General features: G+C 38.1%; 3 protein-coding genes and 2 long non-coding RNA genes across 34 annotated transcripts; 4 read left to right on the forward strand and 1 right to left on the reverse strand.

Annotated features, from left to right (window-relative positions):
- Positions 1 to 201: 201 nt before the first annotated feature.
- On the reverse strand, positions 202 to 9,401 carry LOC103845081 (myrosinase-binding protein 2). 7 transcript variants are annotated; one of them, XM_018655273.2, is made up of 6 exons: positions 9,325 to 9,401; positions 8,922 to 9,149; positions 8,379 to 8,822; positions 7,978 to 8,296; positions 7,556 to 7,887; positions 202 to 729 (listed from the first exon to the last, which is right to left on the reverse strand). In XM_018655273.2, exons 2-6 carry the CDS (start codon positions 9,135 to 9,137, stop codon positions 469 to 471), a joined length of 1,572 nt encoding a protein of 523 aa, XP_018510789.1. In that variant the 5' UTR covers positions 9,138 to 9,149; positions 9,325 to 9,401; the 3' UTR covers positions 202 to 468. The 7 variants fall into 7 exon arrangements, with proteins under 7 accessions (XP_018510789.1, XP_018510788.1, XP_033137392.1 ...); XM_018655272.2 differs by having other exon boundaries at positions 7,556 to 7,905; positions 7,960 to 8,296; XM_033281501.1 differs by having other exon boundaries at positions 7,556 to 7,905; positions 7,954 to 8,296.
- LOC103845080 lies at positions 1,495 to 7,489 on the forward strand. Of its 23 annotated transcripts, none has more exons than XR_004452253.1 (15): positions 1,495 to 1,735; positions 1,812 to 2,002; positions 2,181 to 2,409; positions 2,503 to 2,646; positions 2,838 to 3,053; positions 3,320 to 3,669; positions 3,755 to 3,814; positions 4,086 to 4,142; positions 4,254 to 4,470; positions 5,343 to 5,655; positions 5,739 to 5,871; positions 5,959 to 6,035; positions 6,128 to 6,165; positions 6,252 to 6,364; positions 6,465 to 7,489. It is a non-coding gene; the product is annotated as an uncharacterized LOC103845080 (long non-coding RNA). The 23 variants fall into 23 exon arrangements; XR_004452247.1 differs by having other exon boundaries at positions 5,959 to 6,031; positions 6,485 to 7,489; XR_004452251.1 differs by having other exon boundaries at positions 5,959 to 6,031; positions 6,489 to 7,489.
- A 2,523-nt stretch (positions 9,402 to 11,924) lies between the features above and the next one.
- On the forward strand, positions 11,925 to 13,678 carry LOC103845082. Its single transcript, XR_628448.3, has 2 exons — positions 11,925 to 13,300; positions 13,380 to 13,678. It is a non-coding gene; the product is annotated as an uncharacterized LOC103845082 (long non-coding RNA).
- Positions 13,679 to 13,739: 61 nt separating this feature from the next.
- Positions 13,740 to 15,638, forward strand: LOC108870128 (putative FBD-associated F-box protein At3g50710). The gene is made up of 5 exons (XM_033282901.1): positions 13,740 to 13,888; positions 13,989 to 14,155; positions 14,539 to 14,798; positions 14,899 to 15,192; positions 15,309 to 15,638. Exons 1-5 carry the CDS (start codon positions 13,740 to 13,742, stop codon positions 15,636 to 15,638), a joined length of 1,200 nt encoding a protein of 399 aa, XP_033138792.1.
- LOC103845083 (probable ADP,ATP carrier protein At5g56450) lies at positions 15,311 to 22,274 on the forward strand. 2 transcript variants are annotated; one of them, XM_009121910.3, is made up of 2 exons: positions 15,311 to 17,280; positions 17,545 to 22,274. In XM_009121910.3, the coding sequence occupies exon 1, from the start codon at positions 16,304 to 16,306 to the stop codon at positions 17,273 to 17,275; it is 972 nt and encodes a 323-aa protein (XP_009120158.1). In that variant the 5' UTR covers positions 15,311 to 16,303; the 3' UTR covers positions 17,276 to 17,280; positions 17,545 to 22,274. The 2 variants fall into 2 exon arrangements, with proteins under 2 accessions (XP_009120158.1, XP_033138022.1); XM_033282131.1 differs by having other exon boundaries at positions 17,656 to 22,274.
- The last annotated feature ends 25 nt before the right edge of the window (positions 22,275 to 22,299 follow it).

The raw sequence follows: 22,299 nt of genomic DNA on the forward strand, positions 1-22,299 counted from the left end.
AATTTTAACAATTTTTTAAAAATTTTACTCAAATTTTGGATTTACTTTGATTCAATAAACACTCCTAAAAGTATCTCGTTTTTTTAAAAATAAATTTTTTCACATGTAAGAACTAAAACACAGAAACTAACCAAAATAAAAAGATATTGAAAAGTAACATTCTTTATTATAATCGGCAAACGACACCACACACATCACATGATAACTTTAAGCGACTAATACAGTAAATATTAATACACACATAAACATAGTTAAAAGCTGAAAAGCTTGACAAAAAAAAAAAAAAGTCATTCAGAACTCAGACGTTTGAGTGACCTTATTTTCTAGAAACAAAGAGAAAGAGGAAACTAAAGAGTAAAAGTCTCTAATTGGTTATAATGGAAACGACATAGATTCCCATCTGATGAACCAAATCACCAGCCTTTTCATTGAACCGAATGATCTAGTAACCTTTCTCCTTAACTTCCTTCAAATGCCAGAACCTCTTTCGAAATGAGCCCCAATGGCATCTATAGCATGACCAGCTTGTCCATGGAATCCAAGAAGCTTTCCTCCATTTTCACTTTTTAGATTGAATTCTTCTCCACTCATCTCACCGAATAATGCAGAGGTAAATCCTTTCGAGGTTGTGAAGTATAGCGATGTGATAAGCGTTGTATCGTAGTTGAATATATGATTATAGCTTCCACCAACGGCTGTGATATAATCATTCGGATTATTCACGGAAAACTGGATTTCATTTTCCATCACGAAAAAAAACTAATGATTAAGTTCTTCGAAGAAAACCAATCGAATATGAATGTTAACCTTTTTTTTTTTGAACAACTGAATATATTAGAACTTAAAAACTGAAACAAATGAAGGTTTAGACCCAAAGGCTAGCCCATAACAAAGCAAGAAGGAAACGGATGGGCCTTAAGGGCCACTTTAGCTAGATAGTCTGCCTCTCTGTTCTGGGAACGGGAGATATGCAGAAATTGGATGCGATCAAAGTTTGCTGAGAGATGCTTGATATCCTGAAGAACACCATAGATCTCCTTGATCTGACTTTGGGTTGAGATTGCTCTGATGAGCGTTGCGCAATCGGAGTGAAACGAAACTGACTTCTTCCCTAGACTTAGGGCTTCTTTGATTCCTTGTCTGAGCGCCAGCGATTCCGCCATGAGGGGGGAAGCCACATTGTCTATGATCTGGGATCCTGGAGGAGAGTTGGTCCCTAGATCGTTGGTGAAATGCCAAGCGATACCTGCTCGGTTGGAGGAGGCATCCCACGCTGCGTCTACGAAGCAAGAGGGGTATGATTGGATTCCTGGTATTTGTCGTCGGCTTGGAGCTTGGGGGAATACTTGGTTTCTCTTCAATTGATCGGTGCTCTGAGCTAGGTCCCATTCAAGTGCAGCTGCAAGCCCTTTTGTCGCTATTTCGAGTGGTTGAGCCGTTTTATCATCGAAAATCAGCTTGTTTCTTGCCGTCCATAGTGACCAGCAGATCCACGGGAGCACTGGTGATCTGATGCCTGTAGGAGGGAGACAGAGGGCGCTTCGGAATTGCCCCATATAGGATTCAAAAGTCTCTGCATCAGCTAGGTGAACTGATGAGTTGAGAGGAATGTGGCGCCATACTTCTTTGGCAAAGGGGCACTGGAAGAATATATGGGTAGCTGATTCCTCTTTCTTACAGCGGGGGCAAGCAGCAGCATTGATCATACCTCGACGTTGGAGTTCTGATCCTAGAGGTAAAGCTCCCTGTATAATCGACCATAAGAAAAGCTTAAGTTTTGGCGCTGTTTTGATTGACCACACATCTTTCAGCCAGTCGAATTCCAGGTTAGGAGGAGGATTTGAGGTTCTCTGTTGCAGGTGTGTGTGTGCATTGAGCTGGGTTTTAGAGTTGTAACCCGACTTAGTGGAGTAGACACCAGACTCAAGGGGGAGCCACACGTAAATATCCTCTGCACCTTCCTTGCTTGGCTTAAGACACTGGATCTGCTTTGTAAAGTCTGGTAAGAACTTATCGATCTTATCCTTGTTCCACTGAAGGTCATCCGTTAGTAGATCAGAAACTCTGAGGTCCAGTCCCGCCTCTTGTACTGGTCCATAGGGCTTTAATGGGGCTTGGAGTGAGATCCACGGATCCTTCCAGAGTCTAGTGTTCTGACCATTGCCAATTGCTCTTCCTAGGTGTTCTTGGAGTAGGTCTCTACCGTGCAAAATGCTCCTCCATCCATGCGAGCAAACTGCTGGGGTCTGTACATCCAGGAAGCTTTTCTTATGGCAATACTTCCCGGTGAGTACTCTAGCTAGAAGGCAGTGTGGTGATGTTAATATTCTCCAAGCTACTTTTGCAAGTAACGCTTGATTAAACCGTTGGATATCTCGCAACCCAAGACCTCCTGCCTTTTTTGGTCGTGTAAGTTTTCCCCATGCTACCCAGCACATGTTCTTCTTGTCAGGAGATTTGTCCCACCAGAAACGCGTTAATGATGATTGGATTCTGTTGCAGAGGCTCTGGGGTAGTATGAAGCAAGACATTGCATAGGTTGGGATAGCTGTAAGGACCGCTTTGAGCATGGTGAGCTTGCCTGCTCTCGAGAGGAAGCGTGTTGACCAGTTCGCAGCTCTCTGTCGGATTCTATCAACTATCGAGGTAAATAAATCCTTCTTTTTTCTTCCGAAATGCTCTGGTAGGCCTAGATATTTACCCATCCCACCCTCCTTTTGGATCCCCAATAAGTCTTTTGCTGCTTGTTTTACCTCAGGGGGTGTTTTTGATGAGAAGTTGATTGCAGATTTGGCAATATTAACCTTTTGACCTGATACACTTTCATAATCTCGCAGTATCCGTAGTAAGGCTAGGCAGCTTTCTGAAGTTGAGTTGCAGAAAATCATTGTATCGTCAGCAAAAAGTAGATGATTGACTCGGGGGCAGCCTCTAGCAACTCGAACTCCCCGCATTGATCCTTCTAACTCCGCTTTTCTGCAAAGGCCTGAGAGGACCTCTCCGCATAGGATGAACAAGTACGGCGAGATCGGATCTCCTTGCCTGATTCCACGGTGAGGTTTGACCAGACCATAGACTGAATCATTTATCAGATAGGAGTAGGAAACCGATGTGATACACTGCATGATCCAATTGATCCATTTTTCATGAAAACCTAGGCGTTTCATTACTTGAGCTATGAACTCCCATTCCACTCTGTCGTAGGCCTTTGACATATCCATCTTGACTGCCATTGCACACTGTTTTTTAGCTTGTGAAGTCTTGAGAAATTGCAGTACCTCATGCGTAATTAGAACATTATCTGTTATTGCCCTTCCAGGAATAAAAGCGGATTGGTTCTCTGAGATTATGGAGCAAAGTATGGGTTTCAGGCGCAAGGATAGGAGCTTAGAGATGACTTTATAGTACACATTGCACAAAGCTATAGGTCGGTATTCATCCACTCTTTTCGCTCCTAATGTCTTAGGGATCAGCCTAACATGAGTCACATTCAATGTTGGTGACAATACGCCCGTGGAGAAGAACTCTTGGATCTCAGTGATGATCGATTGGCCGATGGTCTCCCAATTTGAGTGGAAGAAACTTGCTGAGAACCCGTCAGGCCCGGGAGCCTTATCTGCGTGGATTGCAAAGAGTGCTTCTTTTATTTCAGCCGGTGATGGGTCTCTGGTAAGCAGCTCGTTCCATTCCTGAGTTACACAGGGCTTGAGCGCTTGGGAGATCGTTGAAGAAATTTCTCCTCTTTGATTTGCAGTGAAGAGGTTGTCATAGTAGGAACAGACTAACGCTGAGATTTGGTCTTCTTCATAGACAGGTATGCCATCCTTATTCTCCATAACCGTTAGCCTGTTTCTTGCCTTTCGCGTCTTTGTCACTGCATGGAAATAGCCAGAGTTTGAGTCTCCTAGAGTTAGCCAAAGAAGTCGACTTCTCTGTTTCCAGTATGCTTCTTCTGAATTATAAGCTTTTAGGATGAGTTTATTGATATCTTGGATCCTGTCCTCATCTGGGTCGTCCTTAGTCATCTGATCATCAAGCTCTACTCGTAGATTCTCAATGGTTTGTTTGCTATTTTCCTGGAACAGCTTGCACCATTTACAAATTGCTCTGCGGACTAAGACGAGTCTAGCCTCTACTCCAAGGTAAGTACAGTTTTGCCAGATCTCCGCTACCAATTCTTTAATCTCTTTTTGATCTTTTAGGCGTCTGTCATAGCGGAATAAGTTATGGCCTTTCTTTCTTGTTGTATCCAGGTAGGAGAGGATAGGGCGGTGATCAGATCCCTCGAATTTAAGATATTGACAGCGGCAGGAGGGGAAGAGCTCCATCCATTCTGGGTTGCTCATAGCTCTGTCGAGGCGACATCTAACAAGGTGTGCACCTCTTTTACCCCTCCAAGAGAAAGGGTTACCAGAATGTTTGAGATCAAACAGGTCATTTTCAGATAGGAATGTTCTGAAGGCTCCAAAGGTGCCTTCTGCTCTCTCTGGTCCTCCTTTTTTCTCACTATTATCTTGCAGTTCATTGAAATCCCCTGTTAAGAACCAAGGTTCCTTTAGGTTAGCATGTAGAGTAGTTAGCTCGTTCCAGACTGCATTACGTTTTGTGTGATCAGGTTCTCCGTAAAGAAAGGTAGTCAGGAAGCTCTTTCCTTTGGAACTGATTCTCGTTTCAATGAAGTTGTCTGTCGTAGAAAGGACAGTAAGATCAATGTCTTTTTTCCAACTGAGAATCAGACCACCACCGCCGGGGCTATGGGGGGAACTATGCAGTTATTTTCCTCTTTCAGCCAGGGGAGTTCCTTCCTAATCATCTCTTCTGAGTTCTTTGTTTCCATTAGGAACACTATGTCAGGAGACTTCCTTTTCCGAAGCTCCTTCAGACGCTGGACTGTTATGGGGTTCCCCAACCCACAACAGTTCCAGCTCAGAACGACTAAGGAGCCTGGGGAGGGGGAACCCGAAAATCCATTTTCTTCTTCGACATAGCTGGAATTAGTTGGATAGGTGGGTTCTTTGGGTTCTCTGATGCCTTGTTACCCGACTTTGAAGCTTCCCCGCGAGTACGTCCTTTGTTTGGTACATCATTCTTTTGTTTTTTGTTAGCTCCTGGTGAGTGAAGAATTTGTGATAATCTTCTTTTCTTTGTGCTGGCTCCTCGCAGGACATTAGTTCCGCTTCGTGGTGATCTTGCTTTATGATGTCGCACCGTTCTTTCCCTTACTTTGTTTTGGAAGTCATTAAGAGTTTCTTCCTCCTGCAGCTCAGGGATTAACTGTTGTTGCAGAGGAGATGTTTCCGTCGTCTCAGGGGGGCTAACAATAATTGATCTAATGCGTGCAGGGTGTTCTCTGACTTCTTGCACCCGGAGAGTGTTAATTTGGGCAGGTTCAACACTATAAGGTGGGTCAAAGCCTAGATCTTCTTCTTCTCTTGGGATGGGGGTGAAGATTTGGTCTTGACGTAGTCCCATAAGAGACCCCTCTCCCGGTGGGCTTATTGACTTGATGCCTTGCTCCCAAGGTGAAAGCGGGCGTCTCGGGGTTGTTTCCGAAGCTAGGATTGAAGCTGCTGTCTTTTCCACTAAGCCTGACGCCTCACTGTTAAGGACCCGTTGTCTCCTAGCTGCAGCTTCAGTAGGATCTGAACAGCTAAGGTATTGGAGTGTAACTGCATTAAGATCCTCCAAGACTTGCTCTTTTGATCTAATAGTGACATGGTTATGTCTTGTTTCTTCAGGCGCTAGGTAGTTCTCTCGGCGGCCTTGGGCTTTTAGCAGTGCAGCTGTGGTCTCTTCTACCTGGCCTCTATCATCTCCAAACTTTACTCTCTGCCTTCTGGCTGCTGCCTCTGTGGGGTCTGAGCAGCTCAGGTACAGCATAGTTGCTTCGTGAAGGTCCTTTTGAATTTCCTCTTCAGTTTGTTGTCCCTCTGAGCTTTGGTGGTATTGGAGTTGTAGAGGTTCGGTTCTGGAGTCACGACGCTCCAAATGATTTGAGCTATCTTTTTGTGCTTCAGGGACCGTTACTGTCGTAGGTTTTACTCTCCATTCTTTGAGTTCCCTTTGTGGGAAAGGGGCCCGCTTGTAGTGTTCTCTTATTGCAGCTGGTTCTCTTCTTGTTGTGTAGGAAGGAGATGAGTAGATCACGGGTTCCGGTTCTTTGAGGTTAGAATCTTTCCTCCAAGTTTCTGCTATATCGCTTTTGGACATCATGTTTTTTGTGGGAGGTGGAACTCTTGTTTGTTTTGTAGCGACTCTAGTACCAAAGCTATTGCCATGTCTGTCAACTCTATCTTTGAAAGGCCTAGGGCTTCTGGTTTCTCTGGTCGTAGTCCCCTGCTTTTCTCCCTCACGATGCAATGAGGTGTGATCTTGTTCCATGTTGCTGTAGAGGAGGGGTCTGGCATTAGAAAGATCTCTCTCGCTCATCTCTCTCACCTTTGTTTCCTGGTGCTGAGTTGTAGCTTGGTTATCTCCTGTGAAGCTAGGACAATCTTTCTTGAGATGGGAGAGGGCATTGCAGAGGGAGCAGTGGTTCTCTAGGCGCTCGTATTCCAGATGAATTAAGCTTTCCTCTCCAGAGTCAAACTCGACGATGGATTTTTTAACCAATGGTTTAAGTCCATCGACTAGAACCTGGATTCTCGCCAAGGTTTTTGTGAGCTCATGATTCATGAGTGTTCCCAGATCCTTCCCTATGTCGCGCAGCATATCTTCATGCCAGAAGTGGAGGGGTAGTCCTTTTATTCGGATCCAGAACGGGATCTGCGAGGGGAAAGTCGCTGAGATGACTGGTTCCCATCGTTGGAGTATGACCATCCAGTACGCAAAGTGGTAGGGTCTGTTTTCCAGAACTCGCTTTAGATCTTCTTCTCTTTCAAATCTGAATTGGAAGCAGCCATTTCCCAGATCTGAGCCTGATACTCTCCCTTGTAGTTGCCATTTGCGTGGGAGGGCAGGGATAAGAGCCCAAATTCTCTGTTCCTGAGGGTTAGTGGTTCTTCCAATCAGTGTGAGCGCATTATCTTTGATGAGAGCAGAGTTATCAACGTAGGGCGCCTTGATTCGTTTGATAAGAGGTTCATCTTTCTCTACCAGTTGGTTTTTGCCTTTCTCATCCCATGTCAATCTTCTTGCCATCTTTACTTTTCAGTAATCTGGTGAGACGGAAGTCTTGTTCTGCACGGAAGTGGGGATGTTAGATACCAGCTTGACGTTTCTTGAGTGTATTAGATGCTAGATGCAAAAGAAAGCCGTAGATCTGTGGAGTAAAACTTGTTGAGGCATGAGGTTTGAAAAGATGAGCTTCGTGGAGGATGCTACTTGAGGTAAAGAAGTAGGGTTTTCATCAAAGAGCCATGAAGAAACCGATGAGAACTTTCCGGTTTGAGCAAAGATACGAGTAGTCACTGTCCTGCTTTCAACCGTTGTCTAAAGTCGTCTCTCTTACTTTGGGAATAGTGCCTGGGAGAGTCCTTTCTCACCGAGGCGTATGAGGCATACGAGTCGAATATGAATGTTAACCAAAATCACAAATTTATTTATTTGTTTTGACCTCTTTTAGCTCCCCCCGATTTGTCCCGTGTTCACGGATTTCGACTTTTCCATCCTTTACGTATTCGATCTTGATATAAGTTACGCTGTATATGTCTTTCCCCACAGTTATTTTCTGCACACCATCGAAAATACCATCATCAAATGTGTTTCCCTTCTCACCACCGACCGGTCCTATCTGTGTGGTAGTGGGAGCTGGAGCTGGAGCTGGAGTGGCACTGGTACCGGGAGCAGCAGCGGGAGCTGGATGGGGACCTTGGCCGGGAGCAGGACCGGGAGCTGGACGGGGACCTTGACCGGGAGCAGGAGCAGGAGCGGGAGCTGGACGGGGACCTTGACCGGGAGCAGGAGCTGGACGGGGACCTGGACCAGGAGCAGGAGCGGGAGATGGACGGGGACCTTGACCGGGAGCTGGACGGGGACCTTGACCGGGAGCAGGAGATGGACGGGGACCTGGACCAGGAGCGGGAGCAGGACCAGGGGCAGGAGCTGGACCGGGGGCTGGAGCTGGAGTGCGAAGAGGGCCAAAATGTGCACCAAGAGCATCAATAGCATCAGCAGATCGACCACAAAATCCGACAATCTTGAAATCTTTCTCCTCAAACACAAATTTCCTACCAACCACATTCCCAAAAACACGGGAGGTTCTTCCTTTTGATGTCTTAAACATAACCGACGTAAGGCAGACATCGACTGTTCCCTCCACCAATATAATATGTTCATGAGGATAATCAACCACAAACTGCAACCAAAGTTTTTTATTTTATTTTCAGAATATTTCTGTAAAAACGAAACTAAACTTAGAATTTGTATCAGCAATTTACCTCTTGTGGAACCTCTTGTCTCTTCCCATGAGCATGTGGTACCATTCTTTCGCCTCTCGCATACTCAAACCTAAAATAACTCACAAACCTGCCACCTCGGCCCACTAATATTTTTCTAACACCATCGTAAGCACCATCGTCCCATGGAGTCCCTCCATTACCACCTTGGCGTTCGAAATGCCTAAGAGGAGGATTTGGAGCGAAGAAGTAAGGTCCAATGGAATCAAGAGCTTGACCAGAGCGTCCATGGAAACCAAGAAGCCTTCCTCCAGTTCTACCCTCGAGCCAGAAAGCTCTTCCTCCAGCCACACCGAGGGTCGGAGAGGTTCTTCTATATGAGGTATAGAAGACTAGCGATTTGATCAGCACTGCGTTATAGAATGGAACAAGATCGAAGCTTCCACCAACGGATGTTATATATTCATTGGGATATTCTACAGCAAACTGGATTTCATTTTCCATCAAAAGCAAACAAATTATTAGCTTCTGAAGTTTTCGATAACAATCTATTGAAGAATAACGAAGTCACGATTATTTAGTTACCTCTTGTAGTGGCCCCCGAATCGTCCCGTGTTCACGGGTTTCAAATTTCGCGTCCTTTTCGTATTCGATCTTGATATATGATACACATCCCTGGTCTCTTCCGACAACTATTTTCTTCACACCGTCAAAAACACCATCGTCGAATGCTGCTCCCATGTTACCACCCATTGGCCCCAGCCTTTGGGACATCACCACCCTTTGGGACATTATTTCCATCACTCAGAAAACCTGAAAATTGAAGCAACAACATAGTAGTATCAAAACAAGGATAAAATTATATGTTAACTACTAAAATATCAAAATAAGGACAACCCTATTCGTTAAATTTTACTAACATGAATAGAAAATATCGACAAAAATGTGAATATAGAAACGTAGAAAAAGGAGGAGAAAGAGGAGAGACCTTGTGGAGAAGAGCTGTAAGTGAGAATGATATTTCATATGGGGCACTGCTAGTCCCTTATATATATATATATATATATATATATATATATAGAGTTCATTTTTTTAGATATCACATGAATTATATTTCGTATTGTTTCAAAAAAAATTATTAGGAGATCTGGGTGATTACGAGATCACCTAGAATATATTTTAGACTAGGTTAAGATCCGCGTCTTGTGCGGAATGAATATTATATATAAATTATTTTTAAATATTATATATTTTTTACATATTATGAAATAATAAATATATATTGAATAATTAAAAGTTTAGTAACTATTACGTATATAATTAAATTGGTACAAATACTTAAATAAATTTTATTAATCCAAACAAACACTTTTTTCTATTTTATATGTTATAAAATTAAGTTTAAATGATATTATATATAGTACATTTTTAATATTGACATTTGTTAAAAGATATTTTATACTCATATTATTTTTGATCGTTTGTATTTCTTTATAACAAAAATTTTAAATCAATGATAACAAAAAAAACATTTGTGGGATGTTTAATAGTTTTAGTAATTTATAATTTTAAAAACATTCAATGCAAAGTTTAAAATCTAAATATTAAGTTGTCAATAATTGTTTAAAATGTTTATCAAAAAAATTCAAAGCTAATTCAAAATTAAAATACTTAGGTATTTTATATGGTATATAATTTATTTAAAAAATATTAATATACATATATATAATATTTATTAAATGAGACTTCCTTATGTAATTTCGTAATCATTTATATCTTGTTATAACATAAATTTTAAACCATGGATCACAAAAATTTCAATGTGAGACTTTTAACAACTTTAGTCATTTGTATTCGTTTTTAAAATTCAAAATATAACATATACGAAAAAATCTAAGTTTTTATTATATAGTTAATCTGGTTGTTTAATTTATTTAATAAGTTAAATTTTTTAAAAATGATAGAGAACAAATTAATTTTTATCAAATATTTATTATTCAAAATCATTAATTGTCATATACACTTTAGTCACATTAGGTAATTCTGTGATTTTTATTTAAGGAAACAATGAAGAATATTTATGACTAATTTATAGTTAGTTTAATAAAAAGCTTATTATATATTTATATGGACCAACATATTTTTCTAAGGATTCTAAGAATGATTGTGGTGATGACATGTGGCTACAAAAATATGTTGTAATGCTTCTCTTTTAATATATAGGGGATTTCCTATTCTATTACGTAAAAAAACTTGCTAGAAAAATTATGCACTTTGTATTATTTTTTTGACGTCAAACGGTTGATCTATTACTCAAGTTTGAGGTGGTCTGGTTCCCCCCCCCCCCCCCCCCCCCCCCCCCCCCCCCTTAAAACTTCTTCTAAAAACGTTTACATCTTATCATCTGCAAAAATAGTATATCCTCAACGAATCGAACTTCAGACCTATTATAAATATTTTTAAAACCTTGGACTATCACCCCCCCCCCCCCACCCCACCCCACCCCACCCCACCCCACCCCACCCCACCCCACCCCACACTTCTACAATTAATATATTTAGGTCTTATTAACCATTAACTATTTTATGGATCCGTTACTTGTTATATGGGCGCATTTTACACACTGATAGTGTGACTTTTCAGCACTTTAAACTTTCAAAATAACATTTTTATCATAACAAACCTCAGACAACGTTTTCCTATTCATAGGCGACTAGTACTGTTTATTTTACAGATTAAAATGATTTTATAGGTTAAAATGATGAGGTGTCGGTTTTTTTTTCAAAAAATAATTAATAAAAAATACATAAATTAAGAATAAAATTAGAAAAATTGTACAAAAATTAAAAAAAATTCAAATATCTGAATTTCAAAAAAAAAATTTCAAATTTCTAAATTAAAAATAAATATAGTATTAAAAATATAAAAATTGAAAAATAAGATCTCAAATTAAAATGTCAAATTTAAAAACTGAAATAAAATTTAAAAATTAGAAACATTGAAAAATATGATCTGAAATTAAAATGTCAATTTTAAAAACTAAAATAAAATTTAAAAATTATAAAAATTGAAAAATAAGATTTAAAATTAAAATTTCAAGTTTAAAATCTAAAATAAAATTTTAAAATTTGAAAAATAAGATCTAAAATTCAAAATTAAAAAAAACTGTAAATATTTAAACAAAAAATTCAAACTTGCTACCATCAAAAACCTTTTTTTATAACCCGGGTATCCGAACACCTTATGTAGCCCGACTAGCACCTAAGTACACCTCCGAAGAGAGCATCTCGGGGGGCCACCAATTTCACGCCATGTTAATTGTTGTGGCCACACATGGGGCTAATAATTCTCTCAATTAGATTATTTTAATTTTTTTTCCCAAAAAAATATTCTAAGAAGGAAAATGACCAAAATATTTCATTAAAGATGCAAAAGACTCTTATACACTAGATATATAAATACAAATAATTAAATAAATATATATTTATATATTTATTTATATTTATATATATTTAATATTTTTGAAATTATTTTTGAATTTTAAGAATTTTTTAAATTTAATTTTAGTTTTTTAAGTTTTACATTTTAATTTTAGATCTTATTTTTGAATTTTTTGAATTTTTTAGATTTTTTAATATTGTGTTTTATTTTATTTTTAAGTTTTAAATTTTATTTTTTTATTTTTTAGATTTTTTTAATTTTTTTTTTCAATTTTTCACATTTTGTCTTAATTTTATTCGAATTTTTATGTATTTTTATTATTTTTTATTAATATTTTTTTTTAAACGACACTTCATCATTTTAACCTGTAAAATGAACAGTACCGGTCGCCTATGAATAGGAAAACGTTGTTTGAGGTTTGTTATGATAAAATTATCACTTTGAAGGTTTAACGTTCTAGCAAAAAAATTTCAGGATTTAAAGTGTTACAAAGTGTCACTCTCAGTTTTTAAATGCGATTTTTCCCTTGTTATATATTCTCTTGAGAGTGGCAGTAACTACATTTGTTATAAACGAGAGAGAAATGCTCTCCACGTGGTGTATAACATGTAACAAACTAATAAAAATCCAAGTAACCATGAATTTGTGTCACCAAACGAAACCAAATTGACAAGGAAATCATACATGTCAAATGGTGGACGCAACCAGTTCAGATGCCCTTGACAGCTAATAAGAAATTTGGAATAAGATGGACGCCTATGCAGCACGTATGAAAAATGGCACAGATGGAACTGAGCTAGAAAATGATGTCCGTCTTTATTTTCTGCATATGTCAATTTTCTGAACTTGAAAAGGCTGGGTACTGTTTCCATTGTTGATCTTTACACTATCTAGCTAGATCCAGTTCGCATTAAAAGTAAATCTATAAAACTGTCTTGAAGCTAAAATGATTCTTACTATTTTTTCCTAACAATGTCGATTACATCAACTCTATTTTATAGTAAACCGAGGTTTTGATTTAACGGCTACGTAGTAGCACCTCATTACATTAGTCTGATCCTAATGGTGTGATCTATTGTGGATATGGATCGCACTTTTCGTACATTTTCCTTTACCTACTTTCCAAATATTTTTTCTTAGAGATGCTCTGCTTTTGTCGTCTACACTTTGGGAAGAGTTCTACATTTTTTTAAAAAGGACAGTTGTTGTTCAGAAAAAAAAGAAAGGAAAAAGACATTTGAACAGCTGTTTGAACAGACTGTGAATGTTGTGTGGGCTTTCGACTGGCCCAAGTTATTGTACTCAGCTGAATTATTTCGTAAGACGACATCATTTCGGTCTTTGGTTACTGATGAACCTGAATTTCTGTCGTTTAGCAAAGCCTTTGTAGCTGTTGAAGGATTTGATTTGATACTTCCACTCAAACTTGGTGTATGAGACAACGCAACTCAAAGAGCTGAAAGCAAAGGGCAGAGCCTTCAAGAAGATGTCAGCCATCTGAAGTTCTTGAAACCAGAGTAAAGGTATTGGTTTCTTCATAGTTATCCATCTCTTCATGCATTGCGTTTGTCCATCCTTCATGTTTATGTGCTTTGGATACAGTAACAAGTTCATGATGCGAGACTATTAACTTGAAGAACATACTGTTGAAAGTAAGCTTGAAGAAAGCTTGTGGAGTAAGCTATTCTAAAGATATTTGGAATGTGAAAGAAATAGGAAATATGTTTGTTTAGGAGTTATCTAAATAAGTTAAGCTAATGAGATTAGGAAGTTGATATTCCTATATAAGGAGATGGCAAGGTGTGGCATAACTTATGGTTTAGAGATTGAGAGACCATCTTGTGAGAGCTTAAGTTTTTGAGAGAGTTTTCTTAAGCTAATAAGAATTGAGTTATTCTTAATGATCTTGTGAGTTTATACAAAATATTGAAACTATATTTGGTATCAGAACCCTAACGAACCATGGGATCGATTGATGTTTCGTTTTTCTACGGTGAAGATCCGGAGAGGTGGGTTGAGTGGATCGACCCATTCGTTGCAACTCACAGCTTCACCGATTTCGAAACAAGACTTGTTGCGTATGGGTTCATTGAAAGTGATGTTATGTCGTGGTATGGAGATGAGATTTCACGATATGGGCTTAGTAGATGGGATGATCTGAAAGTCAGATTAATCAATCTGTTCAATTCAGATTAATATTGAATTGGGCAGGTCTTCCTTAGGGTTCCTATATATGGACAAGATTAGTTCACTGTCGGATGATCTGCTGTTAAAGATTCTCTCATCGCTTCGTACCAAAGATGTCCTTTCAACAATGTTTCTCTCCAAACGATGGAAGTTTCTTTGGACCATGGTTCCAAAACTCGATTTTGCACATGGTACTTCTTGTTACGATGATACTAAAGAAGAATACACGAGATTTTGTCAATACGTCGACAGGTTTCTGGTGTTGCACAAGTCTCCGGTTCTTGAAACTCTAAATGTTCAACATTGGTTTCTTGTCCACCACTAATGATATGTCGACATGGGTCAGAATCGCAATTGCTCGCCGTGTGCGTGAACTCGAAATCAACCGTTACGACGTTGATAAGTCATTCGAACTGCCAGCGTGTCTATACACATTTGAGAATCTTGTGGTCTTGAAACTTTTTTTTTGAATTATACATAGGTATCCTGGCCCCACTGGAGTGATCCAGACTAGTTACGTGTTGCCACGTGTCGGTCCTCTGTTCCTGGCAATGCCGAAATTGTAATTCCCCAGTGGTCGGGATTCGAAACCAGCTGGCGGTAGCGGTCTTGAAACTTTATAAATCGATTCTTGTGTATGTTCCTGATGATCTCGTGGTCTCGCTTTCTTCTCTCAAAACATTGCACCTTCTGTGTGTGGAGTATGAAAACGAAGAATCGCACCGCAGGCTTTTAAGGGGTTGTCCTGTTCTGGAGGAGTTGGTTGTGGACAAAACTGATAACTGGAGTGTGCGGTCATCCTCTGTTGTAGTGCCTTCCTTGGAGAGATTATCTGTACTTAAATCAGTATAGGGATTATGAGGCATACACTGATAAATTAGAACATGAGTCTTACAACGATAGAGTTACCATTAACGTCCTGTCTTTGAAGTAGTTGAACTACGTAGATATCATTGACTATGGTCATTTGTGTTTGAGTGAAGATATGCCCGAGTTGGTGGAGGCACATGTTAAACTTGTTTGCAAAAATCATGAGAAGCTCATGAGGTCTCTTACAGCAGTCAAACGCCTCTCTTTATGTTTGTTTAATCATTCAATGGTTCAGCATCGCATTGGATTCGATCAGCTTGTTCACCTAGAGCTATGTGGATGCAGCCCAAAGTGGTGGGATCTACTTACTTGGATTCTCAAAAGTTCTCCTAAACTACAAGTTCTCAAGCTCAACCAGGTACATTTACCCTGCCCTGCTGCATTTGGTTTCTTTACTTCTCCATTTGTTTCATTGTCTTAAGTTATAATTTTATGGTCTAATGCACTATCATTTATGATAGTGTCAGGACTCAGGAGGAGTGCTTTTGTTCTGTAAAGCCTATTGAACGTTGGTGGGAAGAGCTGAATACCTGTCCCATAAAGCCTATGGAAGGACGTTGGGGACAGCTAAGTTCCGTTCCTGAATGCTTGACGTTTCATCTCAATACTTTTGAATGGAATTATTACAATGGAAGACGGGAAGAGAAGAAACTGGTGGCTTATATCCTAAGAACCGCCAAACGGTTAAAAATTGCAGAGATCTCTGCATGGGATTTGGATCCAGAAGAGGAATCTCAGATACTCAAGGAGGTGGCTTCTTTGCATAGGGCTTCAAAGTCATGTAAGCTTTTGTTGGGTTCTTAAAATACGAGATGGTACTAGTAGTCTGTCCCAATAAAACCTAGTAGCGTCTGAAAGATAGATGTGTTGGAAAGGGGAAAGCCTATCAAATTTTATGTTTTGCTCTTTCATATCGCTTCCATTTTTTGTTCTTAGAAGCATCATGCAACAACATAATGTTGATAAATATAACAGCTTCTCAAGAATATGGAAAGCTGTTATAGTATTTGTATATAGTACTTACTTTTTTGATGTTTATCAACATGTAACAACTTCTTGGACGTTTCATTGTGATCGTTGTATTATATAGAAGGTTTATCGACCAACCATTTTCATTTGTTGCCTGCCTCCAGTGACAAGTTCCATTGTCCAAAGTGTCTTCTCTATTGGGCCGTTAGACGTTGAGCCCAAACCCATTATCTCAAAATTTCTTCTCCTCCAGTCTCAAACAACCTTTCACTGTTTCCTTTCCCCCTTTTCATCTTTATCCAGAGTTCGAATCGAATAACACGCAAGAGACCCTAATCAGTCTCCAATCACAATTTCTAGGGTTAATTTGGAATCTCCTTACTCTTGTACAATGCCAGATTGAACCAAATCGAAACCAACCCCCAAAGTTTCGATTTTTAATAAACCCAATAGCCTCCGCTCGCTAAAAAGATCGAAACTTTACCATCGCATTATCAAAGATGGGCATCCAAGAAGACCCCGGCGCTCACTCGTCAACCCGAAGGAACCCATCATCGCTTCCACAGACTCTCAAACATTTCCACCGAGACCTACTCGCCGGAGCCGTCATGGGAGGCGTCGTCCACACCATCGTGGCCCCAATCGAGAGAGCCAAGCTCCTCCTCCAGACCCAGGAGAGCAACATCGCCATCGTCGGAGACTCCTCCGGGAAGAGACGCTTCAAAGGAATGTTCGATTTCATCCACCGCACGGTCCGTGAAGAAGGAGTTTTATCCCTGTGGAGAGGCAACGGGAGCAGCGTGCTTCGCTACTACCCTTCCGTGGCTCTCAACTTCTCCCTCAAGGACCTCTACAGAAACATCCTCCGCAACAGCAGCTCTCAGGAGAGTCACGTCTTCTCCGGGGCCTTAGCTAACTTCATCGCCGGCTCCGCGGCGGGATGCACGGCTTTGATTGTGGTTTACCCTCTTGATATAGCTCACACGCGTTTGGCTGCCGACGTTGGGAAGAAGGAGGCTCGTCAGTTCAGAGGGATTCATCATTTCTTGACGACGGTTCAGAGGAAAGACGGTGTTAGAGGGATCTACAGAGGGTTGCCTGCGTCTCTGCACGGTGTGATTGTTCACCGTGGGTTGTACTTTGGTGGGTTTGATACGGTTAAGGAGGTTTTGTCTGAAGATAAGGAGTTGGCGTTGTGGAAGAGATGGGTTTTGGCTCAGGGTGTGACTACTTCTGCTGGTTTGGCTTCTTACCCGTTGGATACGGTTCGGAGGAGGATCATGATGCAGTCTGGGATTGAGCATCCGATGTATAGTAGCACGTTGGATTGCTGGAAGAAGATATATAGGGTTGAAGGGTTGGCTTCTTTTTACCGTGGTGCGCTTTCGAATATGTTTAGGAGTACTGGTTCTGCTGCGATCTTGGTTTTTTATGATGAGGTGAAGAAGTTCTTGAATTGGGGAGGGATCTAAAAGAGGTAAGCCCTTGTCAAATCCAAATTAGAGGTCAGAAGAAGTATGGTTGATTCATTTTGATACTACACCTTAACAAGGAGACATGTGTAGATTTAGTTGATGATATTCGTTTTACAGTATGCATATCGATTCTTTTCTTCTTGTTATAGACTTTGTTTGTATGAGGATGAATAAAAGAAGGAATCTATTTTGTAAATAAAATAACATGGATTTGCATTTTCCTTTTATTAAATTTGTTATCACTCTTGAGTTTTCATTATGGATAGGATAACAACGGTTCAAAGAGATAATGATGGACTCTAGTTCTTTAGATACAAGAATGTAGTCAGTTTGAGCCTGTCCAAGATAGAGTGTGAAAGTTTCGCTTTGTGACATAGATTGGATTGATTCTCTGTTTGCTGCAAGCTCTCTGCTATTCTTGCCAGTGAGGAAGTATCAAGACAACTCCCATATGAGACTCAGGGGATGCGTTGCATACGAACCCCCAAACATGGCTGATCCGCTGCAGTTACTTAAAACAGGAGTATTAATTATGTGACGCAAAGAGATAGTGAAATCTCTTTATGAAACTGCTTGGATGTTTTTTAAGATAGGTGTGTATATATATATATATATATATATATGTATATGTAAAGTAGATGCCTTCAACAAGTGCTGCTCTGAAACAATCCAGCATCATGATTTGGGATTCATCTTCCACTTTAAGTACTTCCTGCAATCACTAATGTGAATATGCCACAAAGGTTAGAGGTTTTTCTTATTCTGTAAATTTCTTATGAATATCTGAAACGGAATATCTATTTAGACACTAAAATTTGCAATATTCATAATGATTTGACAAATCAGTTTCTTCAGTGCGTCTGTGATTTCTAGCTCCCTGTGTCTATTTGTCTGGTTTGGTAGAGAATATGACTAGCTTAAGAAGCAGGGTCAGGTTACAGAGCCTGAAAAACTGTGTTGGTCACTGCCTTATAGATTGGTGCCTAAAACAGAGACTTAGCCTTTTCTCTTACTGTGTTCAGAGACCAAGGTTTTTGGTTGTCTTACTGACATTAGTTGAGTTTTTGGTTCAGATATTGGAGAATATTTGATAATATCCGTTTGATCTTATAGGCTAAAATTGCTTGGTGGAAACAAACCAACAGATGGGTAATTTAGAGGAAGGAAGCCTTGCTGCTCTCCACCTCACTCCACTTAGCCAGCCATGTTTGACCACTTACTAATGCACCCTTCAAATTGTGACACCACAGTGATTCAAGTAAATAGATACGAAGAGTAATTACGGAGCTTGTAATCAATCTTAACATTACTTGTATAGCGCAAAACACCTTTGTTTGAGTTAATTAAACTGACAAGCATTTTTTATCTGAACAAACATATTTTACAACAGCAAAGTAGGAAGTTTCTTTAAATTTTTGAAAAGTCAAAAGCTGCTTGATAAAAGCATTTTCATTCTTTTTTGCATACTATTTTTGTCGTATCTTATGATCTGAATTGCATTTACCTAGTCCCCATGCCTTTCTTGAATTACATTGCTTACAAAACAAAGAACCAAATTTGTATTTTTAGGTGAACGACTTCAAATTTGGATGTTTCTCTCAGTTTCAAACTGTCCATTAATTTGATTGATTCAGTAGATATTTGGATTTATCTGATCAATCTTGGTTTGCCGCTACGAAACCAACATTCTATGCACCCAACAAGTCAACCTGACGTCAGTTGTTTGAAACTTCAACCGGATGGTTTAATCCAAGTCTATTAACTAGGGTTTTTACCTTTTGACGATTCTTAACTTTTTTTAGATTTTAACTAAAAAAAATTAAGAACCATCTTTTAAATAAGAGATATAAGAATCATTTCTTAGCTGAAAAGTGTAAAAAACAAAAAAAACAAAAAAAAATATCAATTCATAACAAAAGACCGGGATTAATTATGTCCTTATTTCTTATCCTACGAAGTTCTTAGCTGTTGTTCACTATTTTCAGTAATAGAATGGAGTCATTGACCACTGATGATGCAAGTATAGTAATAATAATTCTATATGATTATAACTTTATCTTAAAGTGTAATAAGCCTCTATGTTCATATAACTTAATAGTCACCGACTAACCGGTTCAACAAATGATCTTTCGGTTAGATTTGGGTTGCCATTGACGTTTGTTAAAATTTTAATTTCTTAATATATTGTATTGCTGGTATTATAAAAAAAAATCACGGGAAATCTTCATCTTTTTAATCCTCAATATATGAGAACATATATCGTAAGATACAAGTTAAGTTATTGTTTCTTACCCGACAAGAAAATCTTTGGTTGGCCTTATTTAAATTATTTATATGGTTTACGAATTTTAAATTAAACTGGCTATATATTATTAGTTTTGTTCGAATACTTTGGTATTTTGAAAATAAATCTTCAAATGTAGCATATGTCTCAAATATATGTTATCAAAAAGGTGCAAATAAGACGGTAAGTATAAAATAGTTTTATACCACATCCGATGCGATTTTGTGGAGTACCTTTTAGTTATGATACAATTTGTTGTAAATCATATTACTTCAAACAAAATTACAGGTCTTCATATTTATATATGTACTCTTTCCATATCCATTCACTATGTTAATTATATATCAGTCTGACTGTATGATCGTCCTTGTCGCTAGAATTAACAAGGTATAATTCTTAGCAAAAAAAGAAAAAAAAATTAACAAGGTATAATTTATATGAATAACATTTGTTATACAAAGTTTATCAGAATCCAATCTGATATTCTATAAATTTAATCATTTTTTTTTTGTTATTGCATCCTACCGGATTCTGATTTTGAATAGTAATGCCACTAAAATACTAACAGTAAGTAACATTCGTGCAAGCAGTTAGCTGTGAACCACTAACTGGCGTTCAATAAGTGATTCAGATACACATATGGATGTTTGGTCCTAACTGGCGTTCCGTGTGTCAAATGTAAATCAATTGTTTCTTTACTAAAAGAGAGTAAGTCATTAATTGTTTAGCAATATCTTTAGGGGACTTCTTACCCATGGTCCATGAGTCATGAGATAAATAGAAAAGACAGGAGAACAAATGGGTGCGGAGATCTATAGCAACTTTCCATCCAATGAATCAGAGAACTTTTATTATTTGCTGCAACTCAGAATATGGGAAATTTGCTGTTAGTTGGGAAGAAAATAAACAAGAAATTGCAAGCATATTTAAACAAAAATAAATTAAAAATCATAACAATATTCAAGCCTAACACCTGGATGACGTTAAATGGGATCCAAAGAAACAAACTAGTGGGTGTTCAATTATATCTCTTGTTGAAGCAACTTTCTACCAGTTATTATTACCCATACGCACACATGGTCTATTGCATTCACACACATTTGGTTTCTTGCATTTCAATGCGTAAGTTTTAAATCAATATGAATTAAAGTATTGATCATAACTTCAGCTTCACCGTTCAAGCTGAAGTTGTGATTTGGTATAACATGTTTAGGGCCTTCTTGAGCAATGTTTAATAAGAAATTTATAGTGTTTAATAAGGAAATTCTAAGGCTTTGAAAAATTATGGGAATGGTTTGAAAATTTAAATAATCATATAGTACCAATAAACATAATATTTATTAGGGATTAAAGTAAACATATAAACAAGTTTATCAAATCATCAACTTTTATATAGAGCGGAACAACAAAAAAAAAAAGAATAATATTTTCCAGAGTTTTCTATACTAATCTAATAAAAATTAAGAGATGTCAATATTAACTGTGCGTGATGATGTATAAAGGATTATATAGGTAACTTTTTGAGTGGGACATTAATCTTGTGCGTTTGTAAATTTGAATAGAAAATATAAGTGTATGTAATAAACTAATAATAGTATGTTAGGTAAGGTGTCTGTGGGATATTTGCATCTAATCATATTAGTTGATGTTAATTTATTATTTATGTCAGTAATCTCTTTTCCTATTCAACAAGGTAGGATATTTTTCTCTTTGTAGATAAACATTTTTTGACAAGAATAAATGTATTATCTTTCTATAAGTATCCATTTAGATAACAACTTATAATATATAAGTAAGATAAGATGTGTTCAAAAAAAGAGTAAGATAAACTAAGAAAGTTTATTTTAAACGGCTGCATATTTCAAAACTCAAATAACTGATGCTTTTTTACAGAAAATACAAACTTTCAAACTGCTGCATATTTCCATGAAAGAATGAATATACATTATAGAATTATTTATTGTCTTTTGAGGAGCACAACATGTTTCTATTTATTTGTGCTAGACTGCTAGTGATGTCGCTATGTATATTGCATTTTTATGAAAATATGTTTTTTGTGCGGAAAGTCTAGCTAATGCATAAAAGTGCTCCTTTAATAATATTTTTCAAATTATATGATTTAGGCTTTTAGGTAAATATGTCAATGTGACAGCTCTACTTAGGTATAGTGAGCACATCCGTTTTTGTAGAAAATTAGCCGATATAAAATGTTGAGTCACTTTGTGAAATTATGCACTAACATAGTATTGGATTAAATGAAATAAATGTGATCACCGCCAAAAAAGAAAGAATGTGAACACAATTTTTTTATCGATAACCAAAAAAATGAAAAGAGGAATAAGAAAGAATTGGGGAAAGGCAAAGGCGCACGCTTAGACCAAGAGAAAGCGATCGAGAGGGATAGAGTTGTGGTCTGAAAATGCGCATCATCATACATGCGCGCACTATTAAACAAATGAAAACATCCCACAAAATTAATAAGACAACGAATGGTTCTTGGTTTAATTTGGATTTGTCTTTTTCTGGTTCACTTAATCAAAAAATCTGTTGAAATTTCTTTTTCCGAATAGAGAAAATTTTCAATGAATTAATTTCTGACTTTATCCTAGTTTAATAAATCAAAAGGAAATAAGTTGCCTTTAAAGCTATCTGAATCTAAACTAGAGAGAAGTGTGAGCGGACCGAACCGAACCGGACCAGATCAGATCAGACCAGAACAAAACAGACCGATATGGAC

Source organism: Brassica rapa, chromosome A10, assembly GCF_000309985.2.
Source record: "Brassica rapa cultivar Chiifu-401-42 chromosome A10, CAAS_Brap_v3.01, whole genome shotgun sequence".
Lineage (NCBI taxonomy): Eukaryota > Viridiplantae > Streptophyta > Magnoliopsida > Brassicales > Brassicaceae > Brassica > Brassica rapa.

Excerpts from the sequence above, each read along its gene's own strand:
- LOC103845081 (XM_033281500.1), bottom strand. The coding sequence starts at position 9,137 with ATGGAAATAATGTCCCAAAGGGTGGTGATGTCCCAAAGGCTGGGGCCA. Across the intron at positions 8,823-8,921 it reads TTCGGGGGCCACTACAAGAG|TTTGCTGTAGAATATCCCAA; the intron begins GTAACTAAATAA and ends AATGAAATCCAG. Across the intron at positions 730-7,555 it reads ATCGGGGGGAGCTAAAAGAG|TTTTCCGTGAATAATCCGAA; the intron begins GTCAAAACAAAT and ends AATGAAATCCAG.
- LOC108870128 (XM_033282901.1), top strand. The coding sequence starts at position 13,740 with ATGGGATCGATTGATGTTTCGTTTTTCTACGGTGAAGATCCGGAGAGG. Across the intron at positions 13,889-13,988 it reads GAAAGTGATGTTATGTCGTG|GTCTTCCTTAGGGTTCCTAT; the intron begins GTATGGAGATGA and ends TGAATTGGGCAG. Across the intron at positions 14,156-14,538 it reads AAAACTCGATTTTGCACATG|TGGTCGGGATTCGAAACCAG; the intron begins GTACTTCTTGTT and ends GTAATTCCCCAG.
- LOC103845083 (XM_009121910.3), top strand. The coding sequence starts at position 16,304 with ATGGGCATCCAAGAAGACCCCGGCGCTCACTCGTCAACCCGAAGGAAC.